Source organism: Salvelinus namaycush, chromosome 8, assembly GCF_016432855.1.
Source record: "Salvelinus namaycush isolate Seneca chromosome 8, SaNama_1.0, whole genome shotgun sequence".
NCBI lineage: Eukaryota > Metazoa > Chordata > Actinopteri > Salmoniformes > Salmonidae > Salvelinus > Salvelinus namaycush.
The window spans coordinates 21549688-21565533 of NC_052314.1; the positions used below are offsets into that span (position 1 = coordinate 21549688).

General features: G+C 41.5%; 1 protein-coding gene across 2 annotated transcripts; it reads left to right on the plus strand.

Annotated features, from left to right (window-relative positions):
• The first annotated feature begins 530 nt into the window (after nucleotides 1-530).
• Nucleotides 531-15401, plus strand: LOC120052511 (deoxynucleotidyltransferase terminal-interacting protein 2-like). Of its 2 annotated transcripts, none has more exons than XM_038999463.1 (7): nucleotides 531-615; nucleotides 5581-7811; nucleotides 8096-8225; nucleotides 8415-8510; nucleotides 8683-8847; nucleotides 9034-9143; nucleotides 15353-15401. In XM_038999463.1, the coding sequence occupies exons 1-7, from the start codon at nucleotides 541-543 to the stop codon at nucleotides 15357-15359; spliced, it is 2814 nt and encodes a 937-aa protein (XP_038855391.1). In that variant the 5' UTR covers nucleotides 531-540; the 3' UTR covers nucleotides 15360-15401. The 2 variants fall into 2 exon arrangements, with proteins under 2 accessions (XP_038855391.1, XP_038855390.1); XM_038999462.1 differs by lacking the exon at nucleotides 15353-15401 and adding an exon at nucleotides 9299-9905.
• Nucleotides 15402-15846: the final 445 nt, after the last annotated feature.

A 15846-nucleotide genomic window follows, 5' to 3' on the forward strand; every position in this document is an offset into this window, starting at 1 on the left:
AAGAAATGTGAATTGTTTTGCTCTAGAGAAAAGGGTGCCATTGAAAGGAGTGATTACTTGGGTAGCATTAAATGTAAAAGTTGACCAACTGAAGGGGAAGATTCCTGGTGTTTATGATGCTTGTTTGTTGCCACGCAGTCAGGGTGGTGTGAGTGGTGAAACGAGAATCATTGCCTGTTCTTTTGAGTTTTGATGTTGTGATATATACGTTTTCCTGTGTGAGCTTTTGTGCCAAATATGTTACCTTGTTACAGGTGTCAAGCTTATGGGCATGTGGCAGCAGTGTGTAGGAGGAAGGTTCCTAGATGTAAGACTATGCAGAAGGGCATGAGACAAAGGAATGTGTAGCGTTGGGGGAAAGTAGTGGTATGTGTTAATTTTATTTTTCAAGCAAAGTATAATGGAGTTGTACTCCAGTCTAGTAGGTGGCGGTAATGCAACATTTATTGGATGCCAACCGCCGTTAAACCTAATCGAAGAAGATTGGTGAAGTCTGGCTGACGTTGGGAACACATGTGGCAGAAGTGAGAAAGAAGCAAGATGGTGGCCACCAGAAGAGGAGTACGCGTATGCTCCCCAACTAAAACAAACTCCGATGAATCCTCTGGAGTTACGGTAGGTTTTAATTGCGTGATTATGGGTAGATATTTGTATGATATAGATACAGTTCAGCGCATTTCGTACATACAGGTCGTTTTCAGTGTGTAATACTTGACCATTCATATTCACGTGGCAACAAGCTAGCTAGCCTAGCTTGAGTCCCTCATTTGTTTTGCTAGCATAAAAACATTTTTTCACTATTGCTTTTAGGAGGCAATCCGTTGTATACAAGAGTACAATATTGCCATTTACACTTAAGTTACACACTCACAAATTAGTCCTGGAGAGCTTGTTGTTGTTAACTAGTTAGTTTTCTTTCAGCTCATCACTTACACCTGAATCAAATAGTTAACGTTAGCTAACGTTAATCAATGACCACGTTTACATCAGATCACATTTTGTCACATGTGCGGAATACAACAAGTGTAGTAGACCTTACCGTAACCAACAATTCAGTTAAGAAAATATTTACCAAATACACGAAAGTAAAAAAAAAATATATATATATATATATATATACCCATACTAACATACTGTGTGTGGAAGCTTACAAACGACACTAAATAAGTGTACCAGAGAGTCTCTTCTAACAAAAAAATGTGTAAAGGCCTTTATTACTGCAAAGATTAAAGTTGAATGAATGCAATTGCAGACATGTTGCAGTTAATTTATTGTTTAGGCTAAATGCATCCACATAAAGCGTACTTAACTTTTGTAATTCTTTTCACATGCATCAGGGATAGCGTCAGGGAAGGCACCAATTCAACTGCGCGCCGAAGATTAGGCTGTTGTTTCAGAACCGCAGACAGCAATGCTGGTGAAAGCCCATTTGTCACAAAATAATATTATTTTTAATAGTGTTGCAAAATTCCAGTAATTTTCAATTAATAGGCTAGTTTTCCATAACTCGTTGTTGGAGGAATCCGGATTTCCTGTTTATTCCACCCTGATTCCGGCACACATCCCCTGGGTTTCCCAAAATCCCAGTTGAATTTATTTAAAATTCCAGTAATTTCGCAACCCTAGTTGCACCATTGTTCTTATAATACAATTTATGTAGGCCATGTCTTGAGCTGTGTTCAAATACCCATACTAACATACTGTATACTACACATACTTAATGAGTATATACACACACTACATACTAATAGTTCATTTTACTATACTGTAAACATATGGTATCCTTTCAGTTGAGCGTACAAGCGCTTTGCCTGTCTACCGGAAGTTGATGCTGTGTCTATTCAACTTCTTGCTAGCTAGCATAAAAAAATTACTAACTAGACATAGTACGACTCCATTAACAATGTCCACTGAGAACGCACAACGACTATAGCACTTAGCTAAGAAAGAATTGAATGATCAAGTCAAAACATGTTGGGTAGTTAGTTCGACAGCATATAGTTAATATACTGGCATGTTCGATGTATTTGTAGCCAAGTAACATTATGTAGCTAGCTAACATATTGGTACACACAACTGCTGTAATGATATGCTATGCGGTTCTTAAGGTTAGCGTATCTAACAAATTGTTAGCCAACACTGTGTAACGTAACTTGTTTGAAAAGGCATTACTTTATTACATTGCTCAACATTTTCTTAAATTTGTCATAATTTGTTAAAGCAATGAATTTGTATCCTCTCTCGTCAGACTTCGGCTGCACATTTTCCACCATTTTCTTCTAATATAAAATTGTGAAGCCACGCCCATTTTCTTAAGAATTGCATTATTGGTCCTAAAAGCAAGGAAATTTATATATATATATACTGTATATATAAACGCAAGGAAATGCATATTTAAAAAAAAAAAAAAAAAAAAAAAAAAAAAAAAAAAAAAAACTTGTGTATTTAGTAAATATTTTCTTACCCTAGTGAGGTTAAGAAAATAGAGTTATGTGGGACGGTAGCTTCCCATCTTGTCAACAGCCGGTGAAACTGCAGGGCGCCAAATTCAAAACAACTGAAATCTCATAATAAAAATTCCTCAAACACAAGTATTTTACACCATTTTAAACATACTTGTTGTAAATCCAGCCACAGTGTCCGATTTCAAAAAGGCTTTACGATGAAAGCACACCAAATGATTGTTAGGTCAGAGCCAAGTCACAGAAAAACACAGCCATTTTCCCAGCCAAAGAGAGGAGTCACAAAAAGCAGAAATGGAGATAAAATGAGTCACTAACCTTTGATCTTCATCAGATGACTCATAGGACTTTATGTTACACAATACATGTATGTTTTGTTCGGTAAAGTTCATATTTATATCCAAAAATCTCAGTTTACATTGGCGCGTTATGTTCAGTAGTTCCAAAACATCCGGTGATTTTGCAGAGAGCCACATCAATTTACAGAAATACTCATAATAAACATTGCTAAAAGATACAACTGTTATGCATGTAATTTTAGATCCACTTCTCCTTAATGCAACCGCTGTGTCAGATTTCAAAAAAACTTTACGGAAAAGGCACACCATGCAATAATCTGAGGACAGCGTTCAGAGCCCAAACAGATATCCGCCATGTTGTGTAGTCAACAGAAGTCAGAAATAGCATTATAAATATTCACTTACCTTTGATGATCTTCATCAGAATGCACTCCCAGGAATCCCAGTTCCACAATAAATGTATGTTTTGTTCGATAATGTCCATCATTTATGTCCAAATACCTATTTTTTTTGTTCGCGCGTTTAGCCCAGTAATCAAAATTCATGAGGTGCGATCACTAGGTGCAGACAAAGTCAAAAAGTTCCGTTACTGTCCATAGAAACATGTCAAACGATGTATAGAATCAATCTTTAGGATGTTTTTAACATAAATTTTCAATGTTCCAACCGGAGAATTCCATTGTCTTCAGAAATGCAATGGAACGCAAGCTAACTATCACGGGAACGCGCATGGTCAGCTCGTGGCTCTCTGGCAGACCTCTGTCTCAATCCCCTCTCATTCGCTCCCACTTCACAGTAGAAGCCTGAAACAAGGTTCTAAAGACTGTTGACATCTAGTGGAAGCCTTAGGAAGTGCAATATGACCCCATAGACACGGTGTTTTCGATAGGCAAAGAGTTGAAAAACTACAAACCTCAGATTTCCCACTTCCTGGTTGGATTTTTTCTCAGGTTTTTGCCTGCCATACTCACAGACATCATTCAAACAGTTTTAGAAACTTCAGTGTTTTCTATCCAAATCTACTAATTATATGCATATTCTAGCTTTTATGGCTGAGTAGCAGGCAGTTTAATTTGGGCACGCTTTTCATCCAAACTTCCCAATGCTGCCCCCTACCCTAGAGAAGTTAACTGAATTTTTGGTTACGGTAAGGTCTACCTACACCTGTTGTATTCTGCACGTGACAAAATGTGATTTGATGTAAACGTGGTCATTGATTAACGTTAGCTAGCTATTTGATTTAGGTGTAAGTGATGAGCTGAAAGAACTCTCAAATGTCTTCCACACATTGGACTTCCCCTTTCCCTCCTGAGCAACCTGTAAACATACCCCATTTTCATGTTTATTTGTCACGTCCTTTGCATCCATTTTGCTGCTGTGTTGGAGTTTGTTATAACCAATTTATTGATGTCATTATGAAATGCTATAGGTCAGGCTCTATTGGTTATGTGCATGTGATGTGTACATGTCACGTAAAGAGAGCAAGGGTTGAGGGAATAGGAATGTTTTTCCTAAACAAAAGAGGGATTTTGGTTACACAACTTTTCAAGTAAGAAACTAGAAATGTCTAATTATGTTGCAGCTTCAGCCCCACCAACAGCGCGATGAACACTTACTGTTCTATGTATGGTTGCTGCAGCAGGGAGATAAAAGAGCGACAGCGTGCGCCAGTCACACAGGCACTAGCTGTCTTTTTTAACACAGCGTGGCAAGTCCGGCCCAAATCAACTGGAGTCGGGCTCCCTATGGAGTCATTTGTGTGTCTCATTTCAACAAACAGTGTGCCTAAAGAATCAGACAAGCTCAGTGTATATAGTTGACTTTATTAAAACACACAGGGTGTTTTTATATATGGAAAAATAAACGTTAAAAAATGTGATTAGTCGAAAGAAGAGACCTCTTGGTCGCCCAAGGTTTGTTTTATTTGGGGACATTCCTACTCCCTACCCTGTAGCCTTACCCAGTATCGAAGGCATGGCAATTTCCCAATGTCATTAAACTTTTAGGTGTTTTGTCACACGTCTCTTTCCATTCATCAAATGGCTGCTGCACAGTTTGGATTGATAGATTTTGATCAGTTAAAAAAATCCATACAGTACCAATCAAAGGTTTGGACACCTACTCCAGTGTTTTTCTTTATTGTGGCTATTTTCTACGTTGTACAATAATAGTGAAGACATCAAAACTATGAAATAACACGCATGGAATCATGTAGTACCCAAAAAAGTGTTTAACAAATATAAATGTACTCGAAATTCTTCAAAGTAGCCACCCGTTGCCTTGATGACAGCTTTGCACACGCTTGGCATTCTCTCAACCAACTTCATGAGGTGGTCCCCTGGAATGATCTTCCAACAGTCTTGAAGGAGTTCTCACATGCTGAGCCGTTGGCATGTGAGAGGTTATAGGTCTACAGTCAGTGTCCATATTTGTTACTATTCCATTTAACCCATATGAACTTAAATGAGGAATATTCTGTTTATTTATGGATGCAGGGATACTTGTGAGCGGGATATCAAAGGTGCATGTAGCTTATCCGGAATAAGACCTTACGCAGGATATATTGTGTGCATGTAAACGTGGTCAATGTCTTGATGAGTTCATTAGTCGTTTGAGCGCTGCTCCGCTGTCAAACATACCTGTCTATTTGATGGTTGTCCATTCCCGAAACACCCAACGCTTATCAATAGATTCATCATGCCAGAGATTGATTTGATTTAATAACTACTGCATTTGTAAAAAATGCTATAAAGTAATTTGTCTCTCTGTGACCTCTAAGTTCAGAAGTACCGGTATTGACAAATAATATTTCTCCACAGGCCACTCCAGCGTCCACTCGGAGAACCAGGAGGACAGCTGATAAAGGGGAGACTGCAACCCAGTCTGAGGTGACCAGTGACTCCCAGCGAGATGTTCGCTCCAAGGCCCAGAGCACCACCGGGAAGAGGAAGACCAGGGTGTCTAAACGTGAAACTGTCTCTGCTAACCAGGTAGACTCCACTCATGAAGCTGACGTGTCCGAGTCAGAGTCCTGCTGTTCTGCTATATCAGATATGGAGGCTATCCCCGACACACAGCCAGCTCGCAGGGGCCAAAGGAGAGCTGCAGGTGGGGACCAGCCTGACTCTACGAAGGAGGAGGACGTGTCTGAGGTAGACTCTTGTTCATTGTCTGTCTCCAGAAGACCAAACACTCGCAGAGCCACCAGGAGTCTGAGGAAGGCTGTTCTCACGGACTCTGCCAAAAAGGACAATGATGTTTCAGAGGCCGAGTCCTGCAGCTCTGTGGTGTCTGAGTCCAAGGTGCCTGGCTCGCAGACCAGAGTGACCAGGAGGACTGCCGTGTCCAGCAGCCGGGCTTCTTCAAAGTGTCACACTGAGGACACAGAGCTTTCTGATCCTGAGTCCTGTGTCTCTGGTGATCAGACCTCCACAGTGCGCAGAGTTACCAGAAGCAGGAAAGGAAGGTTTGTTGAAGCTATCCCCATGCATTTGGAGGAAACCACTGATGGCTCCAACTCTCCTCTACCCCGCAGGAGAAGCAGAGGTAAAGGATGTCCCTGTGACCCCCAGAGTCCCCAGGACTCAGAGAGCTTTGAGTCTGGGCCAAGCATGACTCCCAGGAGGTCCACTCGCAGGCTGTCTGGGCTGAAAAAAACAGGCACCACTGTTTCAGACTCTGAGTCTGACCTGACTGATGTGTATACCCCTCTGGGGAGCCCTAGGTCAGTGAGAGGTAGGGGCACTCCCTGCAGTAGTCGCACTGGATCCAACAGCAGTTCCAGGGCAGCACCAGTTACCCGGCTGACAGCCAAGGCCCTGGATATACTAGTTGAGAAAGCCCTATGCGAGTCAGATAAGGTGAGAGCATCTGAGGTTGCTGAAGAAAGTGTAGTGTTGGAGGACACAGTCGATGCTGATCCAGACTGCTCCATGATAGAAGAAGTGGGGGAAGAAGATAAGACTCTAACCCTTGAGGATGTAGTGATGGGTGAACCAGCAGCGCCCATCCAAGATGCAGCACCTGCTCGGGAGCATACAGGGAGTGTGACAGTCTCTGAGGATGCAGAGATGCCAGAGGTCACTAGTGTACAACAGGATTCAGCCGAGACAACCGCCAGGGAAGACCCAGAGAATAATACCTCTATGGTGGATGTCCCTGTTCAGGAAAACATACAGGAGAAGGTGACCATCTGTGAGAGTGCTGATACAGAGATGGCTGAGGCAGTCTGTGAGCCTGCAGTGGAAGCAGAAGACCAGCAGAGGGAGCTGTCCACTGAGGATGCAGCCGATGCGGACGCCCCAGTGATAATTGAACAGGAGACGATGACGCCAGCCGATTCACAAGTCTCTCTTAAGCAAACAGTAAAAGTAGCAGCGTGTGAAAATGTAATGTCCCCTGTTATAGTCGTGTCTGAGGAAGAGGAGGAAAAGACCGTGGATGTAAACACCCACACAGATCCTCCATTGGAGGTAAAGAACCAGGAATGTAAGGCAGTGCCTAGTGAGGAGGCTATGGATGTCAGCAGCACACTAGTAACTGAGAATAAAACGGCTGACAAAGATGAAGCCCCTCACACCACAGAGCCCATTAAGGTGACCTCCAGACTGAGCCTGAAGGTCAGTGTATCTGATGCCGACAAGCTAGAGGAGTCCAGAGACTGTGTCATCATACAGAAATCTGGCGTGATCAGTCTGCTGGAGAGCAGTGACAATGAAGAGGATGACGACGGCATCAGTCAGCATTCTGGGGAAGGGGATGAGAGGAAAAGAAAGGATTCTGATGGTGACGAGGAAGCTGTCTGTATAGAGGAGGTGGCGGGCCCATCCAGACCCCAAGCTGCTGCTCAGTCCTCAGCTGATGGCCTGTTTGTCATAGACACCCGGCCTGGCCTTCAGTCAGATGAAAGTTACTACGTGGATGAGAAGGAAGAGGGAGACACGGAGGCCATTGAAGAAGCGCAAGATGAGGAAGAATTTGTTGATGAAGAGGGAGATGATGATGATGACGAAGATGAACAAGTCCTCTTCACAAGCAGAAATCCACATTTGTAAGTATCTGTTTTGGTCATGCAAATGTCAGTTGTCATCTGTGCTTTAAAAATGTCTATTTAATTTGACAGTTGTGGCTCCAGCACCACTATGCCATCTTCTGAAAGTATAGCAGGGTTTGTTTTTATGTAATGCAGTGGAGCTATTTTATTGAATTGCAATGCCAAGCACGTATAAAGAATTTTCACATTCATTTTCATTAATTAACATATCAAGATTGAACCAGTTGGAGAATGGACAATGCTGCGCCTCCTGGGTAATTATTTGTTACAATCCGTTATAGGAAAGAGTTGTCCAGCCGTATTGACCCGGGCCTGAAAGTGAAGGAGCTTGGGGGATTATACATCAATTTCGATGGCAGCAAATCAAAGACAGTCTCTAACTCCCTGAAGGAACAGAAGAGCCAAGATGAGGTAAATGACTAATTGATTTTGTTTTGAAGGTGATATATGGTGTATAATTGGTAATAAATTGTGTAGTTATGCAAGGCTGGGTAATTCAATGAGGAAGTATTTCATGCAATTTCAAACCTTTTGACTTTAATGGATCTGTGTTTTTTTTTTAAATTTTCTCCTACATTGATTTATTTTCTCTGTTGGCAGTTGATGAAGAAGAGTGTTATTGGCCCAGAGTTTGAGAAGAGAGATGCTGTGCCTCCATACAGGGAGTCCAAACAGGCTGCGAAACTGAAGCGCAAAGTGAGTACAAGTCCGTATGCCCTTGTTTATTAATTTAGAAGAGAAAGTAGCAAACAGCATGATGCAAGGACAAGTAGTCGTTATAGTTTGACTACATTTTAGCTATTTTTGATCAGTTTGTTCACTCATTGACTGTGCTGACTGACATGTTTCCTTGTCTTGCCATGCTCAGGAGGAGAGGGACAAGACCACTGGAGCCGGCTGGTTTAACATGAGGGCTCCAGAAATGACAGAGGAATTAAAGGGTGACCTCAAAGCACTGAAAATGCGTGGAGCAATGGACCCCAAGCGGTTTTATAAGAAGAATGATAGAGATGGATTCCCCAAGTACTTCCAGGTCAGTAAGCATCTAACCCTCAACTGTGCTCGGTTTTCTCAGTGGTCCATGTTATACAGGTAAATGCTAGATTCTACAAGTGTCTGGAACTGTATTGGAGGGATGCGACACCATTCTTCCACAAGAAATTCCATAAAAGCCCATCTTTCCCCCCAAACGTTGTATTTGTTTGTTTTTCTGTCGCAGGTTGCTACAGTAGTAGATAACCCTGTGGACTTCTACCATTCCCGTGTCCCGAAGAAAGACCGGAAGAGAACCATGGTGGAGGAGTTGCTTGCTGATGCAGAGTTCAGACAGTAAGTTTCAGTTTCTGTGTCATGTACGGTATTTAATTTCAAAGCTTGTGTGTTCCTGAAAATGTGGGTATGCAGAACAATTGAATTGACATTGAATACCTGATATGAACTGCTTGAATTGTCAAGCGCTAATACTTTCCCTTTAACTTCAACAGCAACAACAAGAAGAAATACCGACAGATCATGACAGAAAAAGCAGCCATTGGTGCTGGCAAGAAGAATAGGAAGAGTAATAAGTTCAGAAAGTAACAGTGACTTTGAGTGATGTAATACACAAAGCAATCATATGACTGTATTGAGACCCATAATATGTTAATGTCTTAATCAAAGCCTATTAATTAAACATACAATTTAGTGGCTGCATGGAGCTAAAGCTCTTTATAAATTTGTCACGTAACATGAACAATCTGTATCAACATATTTTTACTTTGTAATTTAGAGGTTCACATTAGTAGCTATTAACAAAAAACATTTAGATTTATACAGTATGTATGCATACCCACAATAAGCCTATGCTATACTGGCTAAGCCAACAAGGTTCAGAATTAATTTTTCAAACATATTTTCCCTGACAAATATCTGATATGGATTGAGATTTGTTTTAGAAGTCAAATTACTAAAATACTACAGGATACGTCTATTTTTAAAGAAAGTTAGATTGAACCTTTTTTTAACTAGGCAAGTGAGTTAAGAATAAATTATTTACAATGACGGCCAAATCCGGATGACGCTGGGCCAATTGTGCGCCACCCTATGGGAATCCCAATCACGGCTGGATGTGATACAGCCTGGAATTGAACCAGGGACTGTAGTGAAGCCTCTTGCACTGAGATGCAGTGCCTTAGACCGCTGCGCCACTTGGCAGCCCAAGCACTAATATTGTTGAGAAAATGTCTGTGCTAACTCAACTTTCATTGTTTTAATAAATCAAAACCAGTTTGAACCGTTGGTGGACTTTCTTTGGCTCCATCCTGAGAAGCCAATTGAGTTGGCTGAACTGGCTGCATTGTGCCTAAAGGGACTGTTTTACAATAGCTCTGTTGTCTGTAACCCTTCCCATTTATCTGTATATTTGCTGGAACATCAAACAGATTTTCTTGTCTCTGCCGATGCAAATCCGCATACAAAGAGATCAAATGAATTAACATCTGCTCACCCAGTTTCTACCCAGAAAAATCTTGCCCCTGCTTGCCAGCCTCCTGTTGGCTCAGTGTGTTTGTGGCCAGCAGCTCCAGAGCGCTATTGGACGCCTGACAGATCACAGGGAGAAAACATTTTAGACACTTGAGAACTGCACTGTCAAGTCTTCTGTCCAGGTGGCCCATTCTCTGTCTAAACCACAGGTGGTGGACTCACTGGAGCGAATCCCCATCAACAGACTACCCAAAAGAACAGTCAGGAACCACGTTGCTGCCATCAGTAACAGAAGGGTGAACTTCAAGACCAACTATTTTTTTTCAGTAGCATATCTTAGGTTAATATATATCCAACAAGTTATCAGTAATTGAAGATAGCCGGAGTTAACCGAATCCACAAATAGGACCGGAAAGACGGTTCTAATTCAAGACAAATATTTAATCGGTCTCCTTCAAAGTACAGTTATCAGTTTACAGAGTAAAACATAATGCCTGTCTTTAGTTTGTTTTAAATACTGTAATTGTTTGGGCACACAGATTGTGTATATATAAACACATATAAAGTGTTAGTTTTATGGAAATAAAAGATCCCAGAGATGTTCCATATGCACAAAAAGCTTTACATCCCTGCTCGTGAGCATTTCTCCTTTGCCAAGATAATCCTTCCACTTAACAGGTGTGGCATATCAAGAAGCTGATTAAACTGCATGATCATTACACAGGTGCACCTTGTGCTGGGGACAATACAATACCACTCTAAAATATCCAGTTGTCACAGATGTCTAAAGTTTTGAGAGAGCATGTAACTGGCATGCTTACTGCAGGAATGTCCACCAGAGCTAGTGCCAGAGAATTGAACGTTCATTTATCTACCATAAGTCATATTAGAGAATTTGGCAGAACGTCCAACCTGCTTCACAACCGCAGACCACGTGATGGTGTCATGTGGGTGAGCAGTTTGCTAATGTGAACAGAGTGCCCCAGGGTGGTGGTGTGGTTATGGGCAGGCATATGCTACGAACAAGATTGCATTTTATCGATGGCACAGAAATATGAGATCTTGAGGGCCCATTGTCGTTTTGTTATCTTATTCCCAGTCGTGAAATCCATAGATTAGGGCATTTATTTATTTAAATTGACTGATTTCCTTATTTGAGCTGTAACTCAGTAAAATCTTTGAAAATCTTGCATGTTATGTTTATATTTTTGTTCAGTGTGTATGTGTGTGTATGCATACATACGTACAATACCAGTCAAAAGTATCGACACACCTACTCATTCAAGGGTTTTTCATTTACAATTTTCTACGTTGCAGAATAACAATGAGGACATCAAAACTATTAAATAACACATGAAATTATGTAGTATCCAAAAAAGTGTTTAACAAAGAGTGTGCACAGCTGTCATCAAGGCAAAGGGTGGCTATTTGAAGAATCTCCAATATTAAATGTATTTTGATTTGTTTAAAACTTTTGTGTTACCTCATGATTCCATATGTGTTATTTCATAGTTTTATTGTCTTCATTATTATTCTACAATGTATAAAATAGTACAAATAATGAAAACCCCTTGAATTAATAGGTCTTCAAAAACTTGTGACCGGTTGACTGTGTGTGTATGTATGTATCTACTGTATATAAACTCAGCAAAAAAAGAAACGTCCCTTTTTCAGGACCCTGTCTTTGTAAGATAATTCGTAAAATCCTAATAACTTCACAGATCTTCATTGTAAAGGGCTTAAACACTGTTTCCCATGCTTGTTCAATGAACCATAAACAATTAATGAACATGCACCTGTGGAACGGTCGTTAAGACACTAACATCTTACAGACGGTAGGCAATTAAGGTCACAGTTATGAAAACTTAGGACACTAAATAGGCCTTTCTACTGACTGAAAAACACCAAAAGAAAGATGCCCAGGGTCCCTGCTCATCTGCGTGAACGTGCCTTAGGCATGCTGCAAGGAGGCATGAGGACTGCAGATGTGGCCAGGGCAATAAATTGCAATGTCCGTACTGTGAGACGCCTGACAGCGCTATAGGGAGACAGGATGGACAGCTGATCGTCCTCGCAGTGGCAGACCACGTGTAACCACCTGCACAGGATCGGAACAACCGAATATCACACCTGCGGGACAGGTACAGGATGGCAACAAAAACTGCCCGAGTTACACCAGGAACACACAATCCCTCCATCAGTGCTCAGACTGTCTGCAATAGGCTGAGAGAGGCTGGACTGAGGGCTTATAGGCCTGTTGTAAGGCAGGTCCTCACCAGACATCACTGGCAACAATGTCGCCTGTGGGCACAAACCCACCGTCGCTGGACCAGACAGGACTGGCAAAAAGTGCTCTTCACTGACGAGTTGCGGTTTTGTCTCTCCAGGGGTGATGGTCAGATTCTCGTTTATATACTGTGTGTCTATATATACTGTGTATATACAGTTGAAGTCGGAGGTTTACATACACTTAGGTTGGAGTCATTAAAACTTGTTTTTCAACCACTCCACACATTTCTTGTTAAACTATAGTTTTGGCAATTTGGTTAGGACATCTACTTTGTGCATGACACAAGTAATTTTTCCAACAATTGTTTACAGACACTTTTCACTTATAATTCACTATATCCCTATTCCAGTGGGTCAGAAGTTTACATACATGCATTTCAAGGCCTACCTTCAAACTCAGTACCTCTTTGCTTGACATCATGGGAAAATCAAAAGAAGTCAGCCAAGACCTCAGAAAAAAAATTGTAGACCACAAGTCAGGTTCATCCTTGGGAGCAATTTCCAAATGCCTGAAGGTAGCACGTTCATCTGTACAAACAATAGTACGCAAGTATAAACACCATGGGACGACACAGCCGTCATACCGCTCAGAAAGGAGATGCGTTCTGTCTCCTAGAGATGAACGTACTTTGGTGCAAAAGGTGCAAATCAATCCCAGAACAACAGCAAAGGACCTTGTGAATATGCTGGAGGAAACAGGTACAAAAGTATCTATATCCACAGTAAAACGAGTCCTATATCGACATAACCTGAAAGGCTGCTCAGCAAGGAAGAAGCCACTGCTCCAAAACTGCCATAAAAATGCCAGACTGGTTTGCAACTGCACATGGGGACAAAGAGGGTACTTTTTGGAGAAATGTCCTCTGGTCTGATGAAACAAAAATATAACTTTTTGGCCATAATGACCATCATTATGTTTGGAGGAGAAAGGGGGAGGCTTCAAATTGAAAAATGAAATGATGATTTCTAGCATCTTAATTGAGGTGTAGATACTAGGCTGTGGAATTTCTATTAATGCGACTCCATTCAACCAATGGCAATGTCTGCTTTAGGTATAATGTCAGGAGCCACTTGTGGATTTGACAACTCTAATACAGTTCCACCTCTGACACCACCAAAACAACTGCTATGATTTTGACTGAAGTGGATCTGATTGAATAGAGCCCATTGTCTTTCAGGTTGTTATAAAATGAAGATGTCAGTGACGAAGTGTTTAAATGTATTATGACAAACACCCATCCTCGTCCTGAAAGTATGCAAACATGTTGTTTAATGTTACTATTATTGAGCATCACTGAAAAGATGAACAGATTATACACACCAAAGGCACATTTAAATCTGTATCTTCGAAGCGAGAAATTTTCAGGTAATTTCCTATTGAAATGAAATCTGCAGTGTTTACAGGGAATTCAGTCTCCGTTAACAAGGGAACATTGCCTTTAAATTTAAATCACTCTAACACTGAATTTCTGCGATACGGATTGAATATTAGCAAATTAATTAATTGGACCATTTTATTATTATTATTATTTTTTAAAGACAGCGCTAGCAAAAATATTGCAAACGGACGAGGCTGTTTCACCATTAAGAATTCCAGCTTTAAAGTCAAGCTCTTTCAGTTGTTTGATTTAATTCTCTTTAATCAAATCCCCCTCTGTCTTTGCTTTTAATTATGTGTGGATTAGGCCATTCTTCGTCTTGAAGCTCTTCTTCAGCCATGTACCTGTTGGCACCATGCTGAGGCTCCTTGGTACCGTCTCTCTTTTTATGCTGGGGAAGATGAGCCCTTAACAGCAGCTTACTGCCTGAAGATCTCCCACCCACAAAACCCTGTCTCTCTTTTATTTCAGAGCGGATTTCAGATAGCTTTAGAGTAATTAAACATATTTCACTTTGGTTTTGCCATCAAGGTATTTCAAACAGCAAAGGGTGGGAGGTGAAAAGTTTTTTAACACACCTGCCAACTCGCCAGCTTTTTCCATTTGAGGCAAACCAATCCGAACAGGTATTTCGGGGCTTAAAATGAAAATGAAATGTGGAACAAAATTAACACAGAGGTGAGAGGAAGTTCAGCTCACTAAATAGGTCAAATCAAAGTGTGACTAGAAAAATATGTAGTGCAGAACTAATGTCCCAGAACATGCATATTAAGCTTCATAGCCAACAAGATTGCCTAGCTCCATATTATAAATGTGTCTTAGACATTGATCAGTATCAGTCAATATCAGTGTTTTGTCTATCCTAAAAGGTCATAAGTTACTCACAAAGTGTAGTTTCCTGTCAGTAGCATGGGTGTTGAGAATTTTCTGGACTCAAAGTACTACTATGGAACCTAGAATAATGACATCAGTGAGTCACATCACATTAGCTTCATACAACAAAGTATGTAACATTATTGTGGGTTGTGCCGTGGCGGAGATCTTTGTGGGCTATACTCAGCCTTGTCTCAGGATGGTAAGTTGGTGGTTAAAGATATCTCTCTAGTGGTGTGGGGACTGTGCTTGGCAAAGTGGGTGGGGTTATATCCTGCCTGTTTGGCCCTGTCCGGGGGTATCGTCGGACAGGGCCACAGTGTCTCCCGACCCCTCCTGTCTCAGCCTCCAGTATTTATGCTGCAGTCGTTTATGTGTCGGGGGGCTAGGGTCAGTCTGTTATATATGGAGTATTTCTCTTTTCTTATCCGGTGTCCTGTCTGAATTTAAGTATGCTCTCTCTAATTCTCTCTCACTTTCTCTCTTTTTCTCTCTTTCTTCCTCTCTTCCTTTCTTTCTTTTTCTCTCTCGTAGGACCTGAGCCCTAGGACCATGCCTCAGGACTACCTGGCCTGATGACTCATTGCTGTCCCCAGTCCACCTGGCCGTGCTGCTGCTCCAGTTTCAACTGTTCTGCCTTCGGCTATGGAACCCTGACCTGTTCACCGGACGTGCTACCTGTCCCAGACCTGCTGTTTTCAACTCTCTAGAGACAGCATGAGCGGTAGAGATACTCTGAATGATTGGCTATGAAAAGCCAACTGACATTTACTCCTGAGGTGCTGACCTGTTGCACCATCGACAACCACTGTGATTATTATTATTTGACCATGCTGGTCATCTATGAACATTTGAACATCTTGGCCATGTTCTGTTATAATGTCCACCCGGCACAGCCAGAAGAGGACTGGCCACCCCTCATAGCCTGGTTTCTCTCTATGTTTCTTCCTAGGTTCTGGCCTTTCTAGGGAGTTTTTCCTAGTCACTGTGCTTCTACACCTGCATTGCTTGCTGTTTGGGGTTTTAGG

Coding starts and splice junctions, on each gene's coding strand:
- LOC120052511 (XM_038999462.1), top strand. CDS start 541: ATGGTGGCCACCAGAAGAGGAGTACGCGTATGCTCCCCAACTAAAACA. Junction 616..5,580: donor ATGAATCCTCTGGAGTTACG/GTAGGTTTTAAT, acceptor ATTTCTCCACAG/GCCACTCCAGCGTCCACTCG. Junction 8,511..8,682: donor CTGCGAAACTGAAGCGCAAA/GTGAGTACAAGT, acceptor TGCCATGCTCAG/GAGGAGAGGGACAAGACCAC.